At 35.6% G+C, this 13,853-nt stretch overlaps 1 protein-coding gene across 12 annotated transcripts in view; it reads left to right on the top strand.

Annotated features, from left to right (window-relative positions):
- ATF2 (activating transcription factor 2) overlaps positions 1-13,853 on the top strand; it is a 91,645-nt gene that overhangs the window by 73,388 nt on the left and 4,404 nt on the right. For all 12 annotated transcript variants that reach the window (XR_012421247.1, XR_010579929.2, XM_074009490.1 and 9 more), the window contains one exon: positions 10,296-10,401. Coding sequence is in view for 10 of the 12 variants with exons in the window: in XM_074009490.1 (XP_073865591.1) it covers positions 10,296-10,401 (106 nt within the window). In the remaining 2 variants the exon portion in view is untranslated. The remainder of the gene's footprint in view (positions 1-10,295; positions 10,402-13,853) is intronic.

The raw sequence follows: 13,853 nt of genomic DNA, 5'->3' as shown, positions 1-13,853 counted from the left end.
TGGTTAGGAAACAGTTTTTAGCTAAATCAGACATAGCATTTAACCAAATGTAAGTTTTATAATTTAAATTTTTTTAATGCGAAGCAGACATCTTTCAAGTCTTTATTGTGCTTTGAATATTGACATGATAGAACAAATAGATTGTCTTGCAGAACTTATTTTTAATGATTTTAATGATTTAGAAGAAATTTTTAATACAATGTACCACATCACATAGACTTAAAATTTGTACTTATCTTCTAGGATTTATTAAGACATATATTTTATTATTTATCATCTGATAAATTGTTTTTTGTTTTTGAAACGGAGTCTCTCTCTGTCACCTGGGCTGAAGTGCAGTGGTGCAATCTTGGCTCACTGCAACCTGCAGCTCCCGGGTGCAAGTGATTCTCCTGCCTTAGCCTCCCAAGTAGCTGGGATTACAAGTGCACACCACCACGCCCGGCTAATTTTTAGTAGCGATGGGGTTTCACCATGTTGGCTAGGCTGGTCTTGAACACCTGACCTCAGGTGATCCACCCGCCTTCAGCCTCCCAAATTGCTGGGATTATAGGCTTGAGCCTCTGTTCCTGGCCCATCATCTGATAAATTTTTAATCAAGAACAAGTTTCAGAAATTTTTAGAAAACATTTCTAAATTTTCTTTTTTTTTAAATAATATAGACTGTAGGTGCTAATTTATGCTGCAAAAATGGCTATTTTATATCAACTCTGTTATATTTATTATTAAATTTTCAGATATTATTACATTAATGAAGTGATTTAGGTGTATTTTTTTCCGTTCTTGACTAACAAAATCTTCTGAATGACCTGCTCTCTTTTAGTTGTATGACATAAAACACAATCACTGTTACCTTCAGTTGTCTTACCTATATAATAGATGTGGTAATACCTGATGGTCTTACTTCTCTGTATTGTTACATAAATCAGTCAATTCAAGGGTTTCTTCCTACAGAAAAACTAGTAAGACAGATTTACCGTTATTTTCCTTTGTAATTTGGCTTATTGTGCCTTATTTAAGAAGTAAAAGCACCTGAAAACTATGAAGTAGTACATACATATATGTTATTATTTACAGGAATTTTAAGCTAGGCAAGTTTTCTGCTTTGAACCATTTTAGAGCAATCTTAATAGTTTTTAATGAGATATTGCTGTTCCTTAGTTATACTGCAGCACTGGTTACCACTATTAGCCCTTTATTATTGTAGAAAACCATGGAAAATTCAGTATTCAAAAGAAATATAATCTTGACCCCATTTATTTCATGTTTTTTCTATCACAATCTATGATTAAAATGTCATTATTTTAGCAGTGCTTTGTATATACTTCCTAATTTGGGTAGAAGTTTTTTGATTGGAGAAATAAAGATAAGATTTATCGGGCCGGGCGCGGTGGCTCAAGCCTGTAATCCCAGCACTTTGGGAGGCCGAGACGGGCGGATCACGAGGTCAGGAGATCGAGACCATCCTGGCTAACCCAGTGAAACCCCGTCTCTACTAAAAATACAAAAAACTAGCCGGGCGAGGTGGCGGGCGCCTGTAATCCCAGCTACTCGGGAGGCTGAGGCAGGAGAATGGCGTAAACCCGGGAGGCGGAGCTTGCAGTGAGCTGAGATCCGGCCACTGCATTCCAGCCTGGGCGACAGAGCGAGACTCCGTCTCAAAAAAATAAATAAATAAATAAATAAATAAATAAATAAATAAATAAAGATTTATCATTAGGTAGAAGTTTGCTGACATCATTTTTTGAAGCATGAGACTATTAAATGGAAGCTAAATTTAGGAAATCACTAAATTAAGCTCTACATTTGAACTTGAGTTTAATATCTCAAATTATGTACAGAACAAGTAAAACCAGTATTTTTAATCGTTAAAAACTGGGTGATGATGGCATCGTCTTAGATTTAGAAATGCATTTTAAAATAGGAGCCAAAATGATATATTATCGAGGATTTTATTTAAAATGCTTCTCCAAAAAAAAAAAAAGTATTATATCCATCTATTTATGTTAACCTGGGAAAATATCTATAGTATATATATTTGTATGGGCAAAAAGAAAGTTGTTGGAAACAGCCCAAATATCCATCCAAGCTGAATGGATAAACAAGTTATGGTTTATAAGTACAATGAAATATTATTCCGCCATAAAAAGGAATGAAGTATATACTATGGTGTAGATGAACCTCAAAACATTATGTTAAGTGAAAGAATACAGAACAAAACATCAGATGTTGTATGATTCCATTTATGTGAAATACCCAGAATAAATAAATCCATAGAGAGAGAAGGCATATTAATGGGGGAGGGAGAATAGGGAGAAACTGCTTAGCGAGTAAGGGGTTTTACCTTGGAGCGATGGAAATGTTTTGTTACTAGACAGAGGGTGGTAGTTGTACAACATTGTGAATGTACTAATGCCAGTTTAAACTGATTACCTTTATGTTATATGAATTTCACCTCAGTAAATTACCAAAAAAGGTCAGTTGCATCTTAATTAAGCATTATTATTATGCTTAATAAAGCATAATCCTTTCTTATTAATAAAAAGGTTTACAGTTAGATGGGTAAATGCATAGGTATAGGAACTGGTATAAAAATGACTCCCTAAGTATAGTTAGCATTTTAGGAATGACATGTACCAACGTGCAAACAATGGTGAGGAGGGAATTGAGAGTGTGGATGGTTTAGAAAGAAAGGGTACTTCAACTATGACTTTCTGTTATTGTTTCAAGTCGATATATTATTTTGACTTTTTGTTGTTTTCTACTTATTTGTCAAGTAAAGTAAGTTTTTTAAATGTGACAGATTTTAGCTTTCAGAGTGTGAAGAGTTAACATGCCTATAATAGATTCAGGGAGAAAAATTTCCTTCAGTCTGCCAACAGCAAAACCATTAACTGTGAAGAACAGAATGACTTGTAAGGAAAATTGAACGTCAAAGAAATAATTATACCCTACTTTATGTGAAAACTTTAATCAATTCTGTATTTTCTTGATGATCCTTCATGTGACATGCAAGCTTAGCTGATCAGTGTAGTGGGCAGTAATGACCCATAGTTTACTTATAAGTTTTATATGTGATACAAGGTTTAGCAAGTGTTGAGGTATGATTGTTCATATTTTTACCAAATACATATTAGGTCTTAAAGAAAATATATTCAGCCTTATTGCCGCATTCACTAAATTTAGTATTGTTTTAGTTTTCCCAAATCATTGCTAAAAGAGCAATTTCATCAAATTATATTAGAGACATTTATGGTAATCTAGACCAAAAATTGAATACTGTTGGTTATAAATTATTGGGGGGTTTTTTGTTTGTTTGTTTGTTTTTGAGACAGAGTTTTGCTCTTGTTCCCCAGGCTAGAGTACAGTGGTGCAATCTCAGCTCACCGCAACCTCCCCCTCCCGGTTTTAAGTGATTCTCCTGCCTCAGCCTCCTGAGTAGCTGGGATTACAGGCGTGCGCCACCACGCCCGACTAATTTTGTATTTTTAGTAGAGACGGGTTTCTCCACATTGGTCAGGCTAGTCTCGAACTCCCAACCTCAGGTGATCTGCCCGCCTCGGCCTCCCAAAGTGCTGGGATCACAGGCATGAGCCACTGCACCCAGCCAATTATTGTATTTTTAAAGTAATATCTGTTTATTAATTTTGTTATCTTTTACTTGAAATGGTTTTTACTGTTTATAAGCTTTGTCTTTCAAGTTATACTCATTGTGGGGGTTAATTTTCAGTTTATAAATGTAGCATGTTTCCTTATGAACAAAAAGCAGATTCCTTTTCTTTACTAACAGTAGCTGCTTAACATTTACTCTGTGGGTACAACTTGATAATTATTTTTGTGTGGATTTGGCTGTTATATTAGGTTGGTGCAAATGGAATCACAGTTTTTGCCATTAAAAGTATGTTTTGCCGTTACTTTTAATGGCAAAAGCCGTGATTCCATTTGCACCAACCTAATAACTTAGATACTGCAAAATGTGTGTGGAGTGGAAGCACGATAAATTAATAAAAGCACACTTTTATAGCTAGAATTTACTCATAAGTTAATGATGTGGAAAAGGTTTTGTTTATTGGTTCATTGACTTATAGAAAATGAGATTAAATCTTTTATTTCTGGTACCAGACAGTATCTTATTTCAGTATTTATCACTTGAAATAGGAAAAAATAGCAATAATTGGAAGATACTTTATAATACCTGTTTGTTATAATTTCTGAATTCTGTGATCTAACTGTCTTCCACTTTTTTCCACTGAGTTCTTAACTATATTCTAGATGAAAGAAAGGGGTATTAGTGTAGCTGCAGTCATCTCATGCATCTTATTCTGAGTTTGAGATCTAATACTTATATTTGAAGCCTTTACTAAGAATCTTCCTAAGCCTTTGTTTCTCCGTCACACTGATAGAGTAAGTACTGTTATGAAAAGCAACTGAAATAAGATATAGAAAAGTGTTGTAACTATACTGTGCAAATGCTAGTTATTTTTCATTCTGTCATTATGCATCTGTTGTGTGCAAGGCATATTATTAGATCTGGGTAACAGCGAAAAAGACATTGTCTTTGCACTTACAGAATTTGTGGTCTAGCAAAGGAGACAGACATGAAACAAGTAATTAAAGTGTGAGAATAGGAAAGGAGTCATTCCAATTCATTTTGCAAAGTGTTTCCAAAATATTTTATGGCTCTAGTGAGAACTCTGTCATCCTTTTTTCTGTTAAAAATATAAATTTTTTAAAAACTAGTTTGTTTTCATGTGTAAGGTTTTACATTCCACGATAACCCTTGGAACTGTGTGGAGGGAATCTTAATACTTAACTGCCTTTTGTGAGGACTAAACATTTTTTTTTTTTTTTTTTTGAGACTGAGTCTGGCTCTGTCGCCCAGGCTGGAGTGCAGTGGCCGGATCTCAGCTCACTGCAAGCTCCGCCTCCCGGGTTTACGCCATTCTCCTGCCTCAGCCTCCGGAGTAGCTGGGACCACAGGCGCCCGCCACCTCGCCCGGCTAGTTTTTTGTATTTTTTAGTAGAGACGGGGTTTCACCGTGTTAGCCAGGATGGTCTCGATCTCCTGACCTTGTGATCCGCCCGTCTTAGCCTCCCAAAGTGCTGGGATTACAGGCTTGAGCCACCGTGCCCGGCTAGGACTAAACATTTTAAAAATTCATAGCAGTGAGAATTTCGCAAAATAAGAAACTGTTCAATACTGTTTCCTTAATTTTGGGGGTAATGGCTGAAGTAGAAAGTCAAAGATCATGAATTTAGGGAATACCTGATATTAATGGCCAAATATCAATAAAAGTTTTGATTAGTCAGTTGGCAATCATGTGATTATTTCAGCAGGCTGATTTACATTACAAAGACAATGTAAGAAAAATTTGTTTGCTGCTATGTAAATAACCTTTGAGTAGCCACATTATTAGAGTGGAGCCGTGGTACAGGTAATGACAAAATAATTTACATTAGATTTTAGACTAGAATAATAATTTCTTTTAGCATCTGCTCCATCTTCCCAAATACGTTTTACTTTGACAAAGTGATGATTTCTCATGTTTGAATGGGACTTTTACATTTTCAAAATGCTTTTATATCCCTTATTTTACTTCATCTTCAGAATGACCCAGGAAGATAACTAACATATCCTGCAAGTATACTAACTCACAAATAGTAGCTAGCTAGTATAACCAGGAGGACTTTGGGGGCTGAATCCAATTAAAATCTAATCTAAAGTAATCCACAAAACAGTAAGAGGTGTACATTTTTTTTCATTTAATATTAAGTCTTTTTGTGGCTGAACATCCCCTTGATATTTATTTTGGCTTGAGCAAACTGGTTTTGTCTGTGAATGTAACTTCTCTTTTTTTACATTCTGAGGTCTCTGTGTATAGGAACTTAAGGAGTCTTCCCATTATATTTGTGTAGCAGCCCCGTCTCTCTCTGTCTTCTGATCTTTCTTAGTAGAAAGATTTCAGAATTAAAATCATGATTTATGCAGCCATCTTATCTGAATAGTAATAAATCATGCCTATATTTTTAAGAATACACTATTTTCTTTATGCGTGTGTACATGAGACTAAAATTCTTAAATGCTTGGAGTAGTTTGTTGAATGTACTATGTTTATCATAAATGAGGCCAAGAGCAGTGGCTCACTCCTGTAATTCCAGCACTTCGGGAGGCCGAGGCAGGTAGATCACTTGAGGTCGGGAGTTCCAATTCAAGACCAGCCTGGCCAACATGGTGAAACCCCATCTCTACTAAAATAAATGTGTGTGTGTGTGTGTGTGTGTGTGTGTGTGTGTGTGTGTGACTTAGGAACCACTTAGGTTTTGCCTCTTCTAACTAATTCAGTGTGTGTGTGTGTGTGTGTGTGTGAGACTTAGGAACCACTTAGGTTTTGCCTCTTCTAACTAATTCAGTTATAAAACCTTTACCTGCATGAGCATCCTATTTCCAACCCCTGCTTGACCTGGTCTTTACCACTAGCATATGCTTATACTTACTAGGGCTGTGCAGCTCAACTAATCTACTTCTTCAAGGTTTGACCCACCCTCATGCCTAACCTGCACCCCAGCTGTGTTTGCTTTGTAGTATTTCTCTCAGTCCCAATTCCTAGCCAGTAATTGTGTCTCATTTACTGGTTTTAGTCTAGAGGTGATACCATCTTTTAATGAAATCAACTATTAGAGTACAGTAATAATACAATATTTAATTTGTAACCTGTCATCCAAAAGTCACTTTTGAGCTTCAGAATCATCATTAGGAAAATGTTACTGTAAAACATTTTAGATCAGGACAATGTAAAAAATTGGACTGAATTTCTGTTATGCACACCTTGAATTTGTTGGTTTATTTCTTAACCATTTCTGCTATTTAAAAGGTGTAGTGGAAAAATTGGTTATTTGAATTTTGGATAAATATAATTACAGCATGCTTGTATGTTATACTTTTTAGATACATGCAAATTTATATATAAGAATGTGCAGAGTTTTTTAAAAGAAATAAGAGTAACAGAAATTAAAAAACAAAAGAATGTGCAAAAGGTTTAATTTTTAATTTCTTCTTCTTGGCCTTTTCCATTGTTTCCCCAAGTTAATGCCAATTAGAATTCAGTTAGCACAAATGTACGTTGTAACAAGAATCAAGTACTGTACCTCTTCAGTCCTCGATGTTCATTAACCTTTCCTAGCTAGTGGCATCTTTACATCTATATGTTAGTAAACCAGGTAGTCTAATTAGATCAACAGCCAGAACACCACCAACAGTTAAGTTTGAAATATAGAAACTGATGTCTTGTTCATCAGTTTCAGACCTGCCTATTTAAAGAGATAATTTGTGTGTGTGTATTTATTTATTTTTTTGAGACTGAGTCTCACTCTGTAGCCCAGGCTGGAATGCAGTGGTGCAACCTCCACCTCTTGGTTCAAGCATTTCTCCTGCCTCAGCCTTCCAAGTAGCTGGGATTACAAGCATGCGCCACCACACCCAGCTAATTCTTATATTTAGAGACAGGGTTTCACCACATTGGCCAGGCTGGTCTTAAACTCCTGACCTCAAGTTATCTGCCCGCCTCAGTCTCCCAAAGTGCTGGGATTACAGGCATGAGCCACCACACGCAGTCTATTTTTAAATCAATTATTTTATATCAATTAGCCAACGCATAACACTTTCAATACTTTTATCACATACAGCATTTTGTTTCATAATATGGTTTATTATGAGTGTATAGAGTGTTTAAGAGAGAAGGCATTTGTGATTTTTAAAGTTCTGTAATTGAGGTGATACTATATAATATGCCAATTTTCATAACTGAGAAAATTAACAATGTAACTGTATCAGGGAGATTATTGGTATAAATTATGAAGTTAGGACCTCTGACCAGATTCATATTATTCAAGGTTTTTTATTTCACCTTCTTTGATATTTTTTACCTCCTAGACATAGAATTACATGGTCCTCTCTAAAATATGTCTGTCTACTCAGTCCATATCAGGCAATATGCTATGCTCTGGGGATACCAAGAAAAAGATATGTTCTGCCTTCAAGAAATTCTCAGTCTGGGAGAGGTAGCAAACGAGTACACCAAAAGTTACAATCCAGTGTGATAAGTACTATGGAAGAGATCTGTATATATACACACAAAAGTATGTGGCTGTGGGAACACAGAAATAGGCATCTAACTTATTTTCCTATGTAGTCTAAACTGTACTGAGTTGGCACTTAAAGATAAATAAAATATTTAGCAAGACAAAGAAGAGAAGATAAAGACAACAGTATGTATTTAGCTAGCAATTTCAAACTGTTATTTTTGTGTGTCAAGACAAATACTGGTTATTTCAAATTGTTCAGGCTAATGTGAAGGCAGCAAGTGTATGACAGGCTTGAAGCATTACTAGTGTTTGGTGTTAAAGGATAGAGTATATCGGAAGAGCAGTTAAGAGTTGAAAATCATGGTCACCATCACCAGATTGTTAAAGATTGTATATTCTTGACTAAAAATAAATATCCAGCCCATTTCCTGTTACGGGATTTAATGAGAGAAACTTGTAGATGTCAGTCTTAAAATCAAGCTGACAGGATGGGTGATATACATTGGGTAATATACATTGGATTATTCATAACATGGTTTCATCAATAGTGTCATTAATACTGAGCTATAATTAGCATTATTGACACCAGTTGCAGAAGGTGTTTTCTAAATGACAGCTTATCTTTTCAAGCAGAACTGTTTTAAATTTTACCTTTTGTACTTTGATTACAGTCTACCTATTCTTACCTGAAATATAGTATTCTAAATAATTTAATCTCTTAATTAATGGTTTAGAGTTATTATGAGCATCAGTTTTTGTTCTGTACTTAAATACAATGATGTAGTTCATTGTTATTGGGGTGTGAGAAACTGTTTGACCCAATAGACTTGCCTTTAGATTGCTTAACTTTTATTCTTTTGATTTTTATGTTTCTGTCATTTATCACTATGGAGGCCCAGGTCTGCTAAATTCTTATTTATTTTTTTTGAGACGGAGTCTCATTCTGTCACCAAGGCTGGAGTGCAGTGGCGCAACCTCACCCCACTGCAGCCTCTGCTTCCTGGATTCAAGCAATTCCCCTGCCTCAGCCTCCCAAGGTAGCTGGGATTACAGGTACCCGCCACCATGCCCAACTAATTTTTGTATTTTTTGTAGAGACAGCGTGTCAGCATGTTGGCCAGGCTGGTCTCGAACTCCTGACCTCAAGTGATCCAACTGCCTCAGCCTTCCAAAGTGCTGGGATCACAGGCGTGAGCCACCAGGCCGGCCTGCTAAATTATTTTATATTCAGCTTTCTGGTTAAGAAATAAGGTAGAAAATGTCATGCCTGAGCTTTTATGTATACCTGTTTGCTATATTTTCTAATTTACTTTTTGGTTCATGGATGAAATCTGAATGGTTTTAGTTATTTTAAGTCCAAGTAAGTAGAGGTATTTGTAAGTTAAGAATTTTTTATGATACCAGTTTATTAAATTCATATTATTTCTAACTCTTGAATATTGGTAATGATCACTGACTTACGTGTTTTTAATATTTGGGGTAACTCAAAGGAATTAGTCGGACTTGCTCAATTTGGAACTTTTTACCAGATTAATGTATCCCAAACAATGGCTGAAGTACTCATTCTGAAGATCAGGACAAATCTCCATTGATTTAGCAGATTTAAATTTAGATGTGCACAAATTGCCTGGGTCAAAGGCAACTAAGCCATTTAAATGTTATATCTAGTTTCATTGGTTTCAGTGTCCAGCAAGAGTGCCTTGCAGTGAATTTTAGGTATCCATGATTCTTTGGTTATTTTGGTTTCCCCTGTGGAGCTTCTCTTGGTTTCTAGGAAACTAGAAACCTGCTTAATTGAATATCTAGGATGAATTTTTCATTTTTAAGTGAATGGAATTGGTGAAAATTCATCCTGACTCCCTTGATGTTTCTTTTTAAGTAATCAGAAGAGCATGTAACATATATAAAATAAAAATACTTTCAACAGGTTACCTGTAATATATAGGAAGTCCCAAGGAAATGGAAACAATTTCAAAATACTATCCAGTTGTGGCATTATCTTACTTAAATTTTTATTCAAGTTACAGCTTTTTAATAAATGCTAAAATATAAAAGCTGCCATGTACTGATTAGACATATTTAATCAGCATATTTTCTTTGTTTTTAATGTTCTGCCAGTGATGTCCAATTTTCATACCTTAATCCTCACTTGTTTTAAACAGTAAAATATATGTTTAGTTTGTGGTAAGGTACATAAGTTGTTTCTTCTCCAGAGTGAAGTCACCCTGCTGAGAAATGAAGTGGCACAGCTGAAACAGCTTCTTCTGGCTCATAAAGATTGCCCTGTAACCGCCATGCAGAAGAAATCTGGCTATCATAGTGAGTAATGTTCCATTACCTATAGCCTTAGGCTACGTCAGTGAAATACCGCCAGAGTGAACTGAGCTGCTACTTTAAAAATGGATCTTAAAAATATTTAAGATTAAATATCAGAATTTCTGTAAGGTTATTATAGAATGCAGTAAAGAGGTATACTTTTTTAGAATCTAGAGAGTTTGAGTTTTCCTGTTTCTAGCTTTTTTCCTAAGCATTACTATAGATCAACAAAATGGATTAGCTGATAATTTAAAATATACTGTAAGTACTTGATGATATTTTGTTCATCTTCTCAGGGTAACACTTTGTCTTAGACTGACAGGGTGAAACACTACTTTTTTCCCAGCCTCCATTCAGTAATGATGATATTTTTCTTTTTAAAATCAGCTGACTGCCTTTAACAATATTTGATATCCCTTTATGGTATCAGATGTTGTTATTCTTTCTTAGATAATGTCAGCATTGTGTAATGTTTTTATTGTGGTAGACCTTTATATTGACATTATCTAGATAGTTATAAAAATGCTAAAACGGGAACAGTACTTAAATTATCTGCTTATATGTTTCCTCCTAAATGTTTTCCCAAAGAATGAGATTCTTTTGTTTTCAGCATTTTAGAGGTTAATTGTGCCTTTTCCCTTTTGTAAAGTCCTTTTTTGATAAGATCCACAGTGTTGGAACCAGCTGTTACTCTTGAATAAATGGCCAATTTTGTCCATAGTATACCAATTTGTAAGAAATAACAGAGTTGGGAATGCATTAGGCAACATTTATAATATATAACCCACAGCTTACGTCTTTATGATTTAGTGATATTTCAGGATATTTGTAAATGTGAAGATTGTTTCAACCATATGTATCCACTTCATTTCAATTTGCCAGTGTCAGTAATTCAAAAGAAAGAAACATTTTGTATTGGATGCAAACAGTTCCTCAGGTGCTCACGATAAAACTTAATGGCCACCATCTTTACTTGTAGTCATTGTAAGCAGTTTCATCAGAATGGGCAATATTTTTTAATTTAAAAGATTCCGTAGATTTAGCAACTCTCAACTGCCATATATATTTAGAACGCTGATTTTTGTCAGTTTTGAGCATATAAATCTTGGTTATTTGATATCTAGTAATTTTGACAGGATGGTGAAACACATTGTGGAGTAAATTGGAACCATATAGAAATATGTTTGGGATTTATATTAACAATGATTGCTTCAGGGATGAGGCCATTATGGTTCCCATTTGACTTAACATAATTTCCTATAGAAGCTACTGAGTTCAGCATTTATGCATACATGATTTTTTTAACAAGAAATCTCTCTTGAATTTTCATAGGTTAAAAGGAAATAAACAAATGATTTTATCAAATTAAAAGGAAGTTAACTGGCCTCTTAAATTGTATCCAATTCAAAATTACCTGTAATTTTTAAATCTTTGATAATTTATTAGATTATCCCAACAGTTTTGACTCTATTGTCCAGGCAGTGTATGCTCAGCAGATGCAAACCAGTTATTCATTTTGACAGTCGATTTACAGAGATATCTTAAGTGTATAGATGCGCGGGTTTATATGCTGTATACTTACATAAAATGACTGAAAATCTAGATTAATACATTTTTAGTACATAAAGTACTAAGTTATGAGAATATAAGAAATGAATAGGATATTTTTGTTGTTTGGAAATACTCCTATCTTTATTCCTGTCTAGTCATGTAAGTAATCAAATTAACTGAAATATAGTTCTACCATAAAATTAATTCTCTTCAGCTCTTGGGAGATAATTGGATTTTGTAGAAATTTTCAAGTAATTTATATTTTCAAATTTGAAATGTTTGAAATAAGTCTGACTTCTCTGTTGTGTAGTAGTAAAAACAGATACAGAGATTGACTAAGTGAATACCTTTGAAAAATTTACAGTCTTCATTATGTTGTAGTGCACAGCTCTTGCTAACAGTGGTGAGTTGTAATACTAGCTAAATCTTTAAAGACATTTGTGAATCAAAACTAAGATTTAGTAGAAATTAAGGAATGTTACAAAATCTTTCAAGTAAAGGTGAAAGTACTAAGTCACAGCCATAGGGTCTGTCCCACCCAGTTTTAGCACTGAAAGTCCAACTTCCTAAGAAGACCCCTCAGTCATGGGAAAACCATGACAGTCACCCCAACAGTTAAGTAATATAAAATCTGAATGAAAATAATAAAGAGTACGTTTTAAATATTTGGGTTCCATGAAGAATAAAGCACAAAAGTGATGTTATTGCCATGAATTCACATTCTTCAGACCTGGGCATAATTAAAGTTGTATTATAATTGTCTCTATAATTATAAATTGGAAGAAAACCTTCTTAGGGACTAATCAACCACAAATACTTTTATTACTGAAAAAATGTATGAGCCAGGCACTGTGGCTCATGCCTTGTAGTCCCAACACTTTGGGACCCCAAGGTGGGAAGATTGTTTGAGCCCATGACTTCAAGACCAGTCTGGGTGAAATAGCGGGACCCTATCTCCACAGAAAGTTTAAAAAAGCCAGACAATTTGGCACACACCTATGGTCCCAGCTACTTGGGAGGCTGAGGCAAGAGGATCACTTGAGCCCAAGAGTTCAAGGCTGCAGTGAGCTGTGATTGTGCCATAATACTCCAGCCTGGGTGACAGGGAGACCCTATCTCAAATAAGAAAAAGAAACTTGTGGACATAGGTAGAGAACTTTCAAGATTACGGAATTGCCAAACAGCTGGTTTCTTTTAGCTTAGGTAGAGCTAGAAGTGGCTCTTTGAGTACACCATGGCTTTCTGTATCTCTCTAGTGCTTGTGATTACACCAGTCATTTTCTCCCCTCACCTAGAACTGGACATAGGTGCAAATATATCACATTGCTTTTACTAATTCTGAAAGTCTGTAGGTAAGCATTCATCCTTTATAATTTACTGTTTTCATTTTGAGTTGTTGCCTCCAGTATGTATTTACATTTCCTTATACCACTCATCACAGATCAGCCTCTTTATTTTTAAAAGCTGGTGTATCCCTTGAACTCAACATTCAGGGAAACGTCAGCCTGTTGTTCTTTTAAAGAATAGTGGTGGGCCGGGCGTGGTGGCTCAAGCCTGTAATCCCAGCACTTTGGGAGGCCGAGATGGGTGGATCACGAGGTCAGGAGATGGAGACCATGCTGGCTAACACGGTGAAACCCCGTCTCTACTAAAAAATACAAAAAATTAGCCGGGCGAGGTGGCGGGCGCCTGTAGTCCCAGTTACTCGGGAGGCTGAGGCAGGAGAATGGCGTGAACCCGGGAGGCGGAGCTGGCAGTGAGCTGAGATCCGGCCACTGCACTCCAGCCTGGGTGACAGAGCGAGACTCCATCTCAAAAAAAAAAAAAAAAAAGAATAGTGGTGAAATAAACAAATAGAGCTTTTTAGTATTCCCTCCAGTTAAACTGTCATTGCCAGTGTTTTG

This window comes from Macaca fascicularis, chromosome 12, assembly GCF_037993035.2.
Source record: "Macaca fascicularis isolate 582-1 chromosome 12, T2T-MFA8v1.1".
NCBI classification, from domain to species: domain Eukaryota; kingdom Metazoa; phylum Chordata; class Mammalia; order Primates; family Cercopithecidae; genus Macaca; species Macaca fascicularis.
This window is presented reverse-complemented; position numbering and strand designations above follow the sequence as displayed.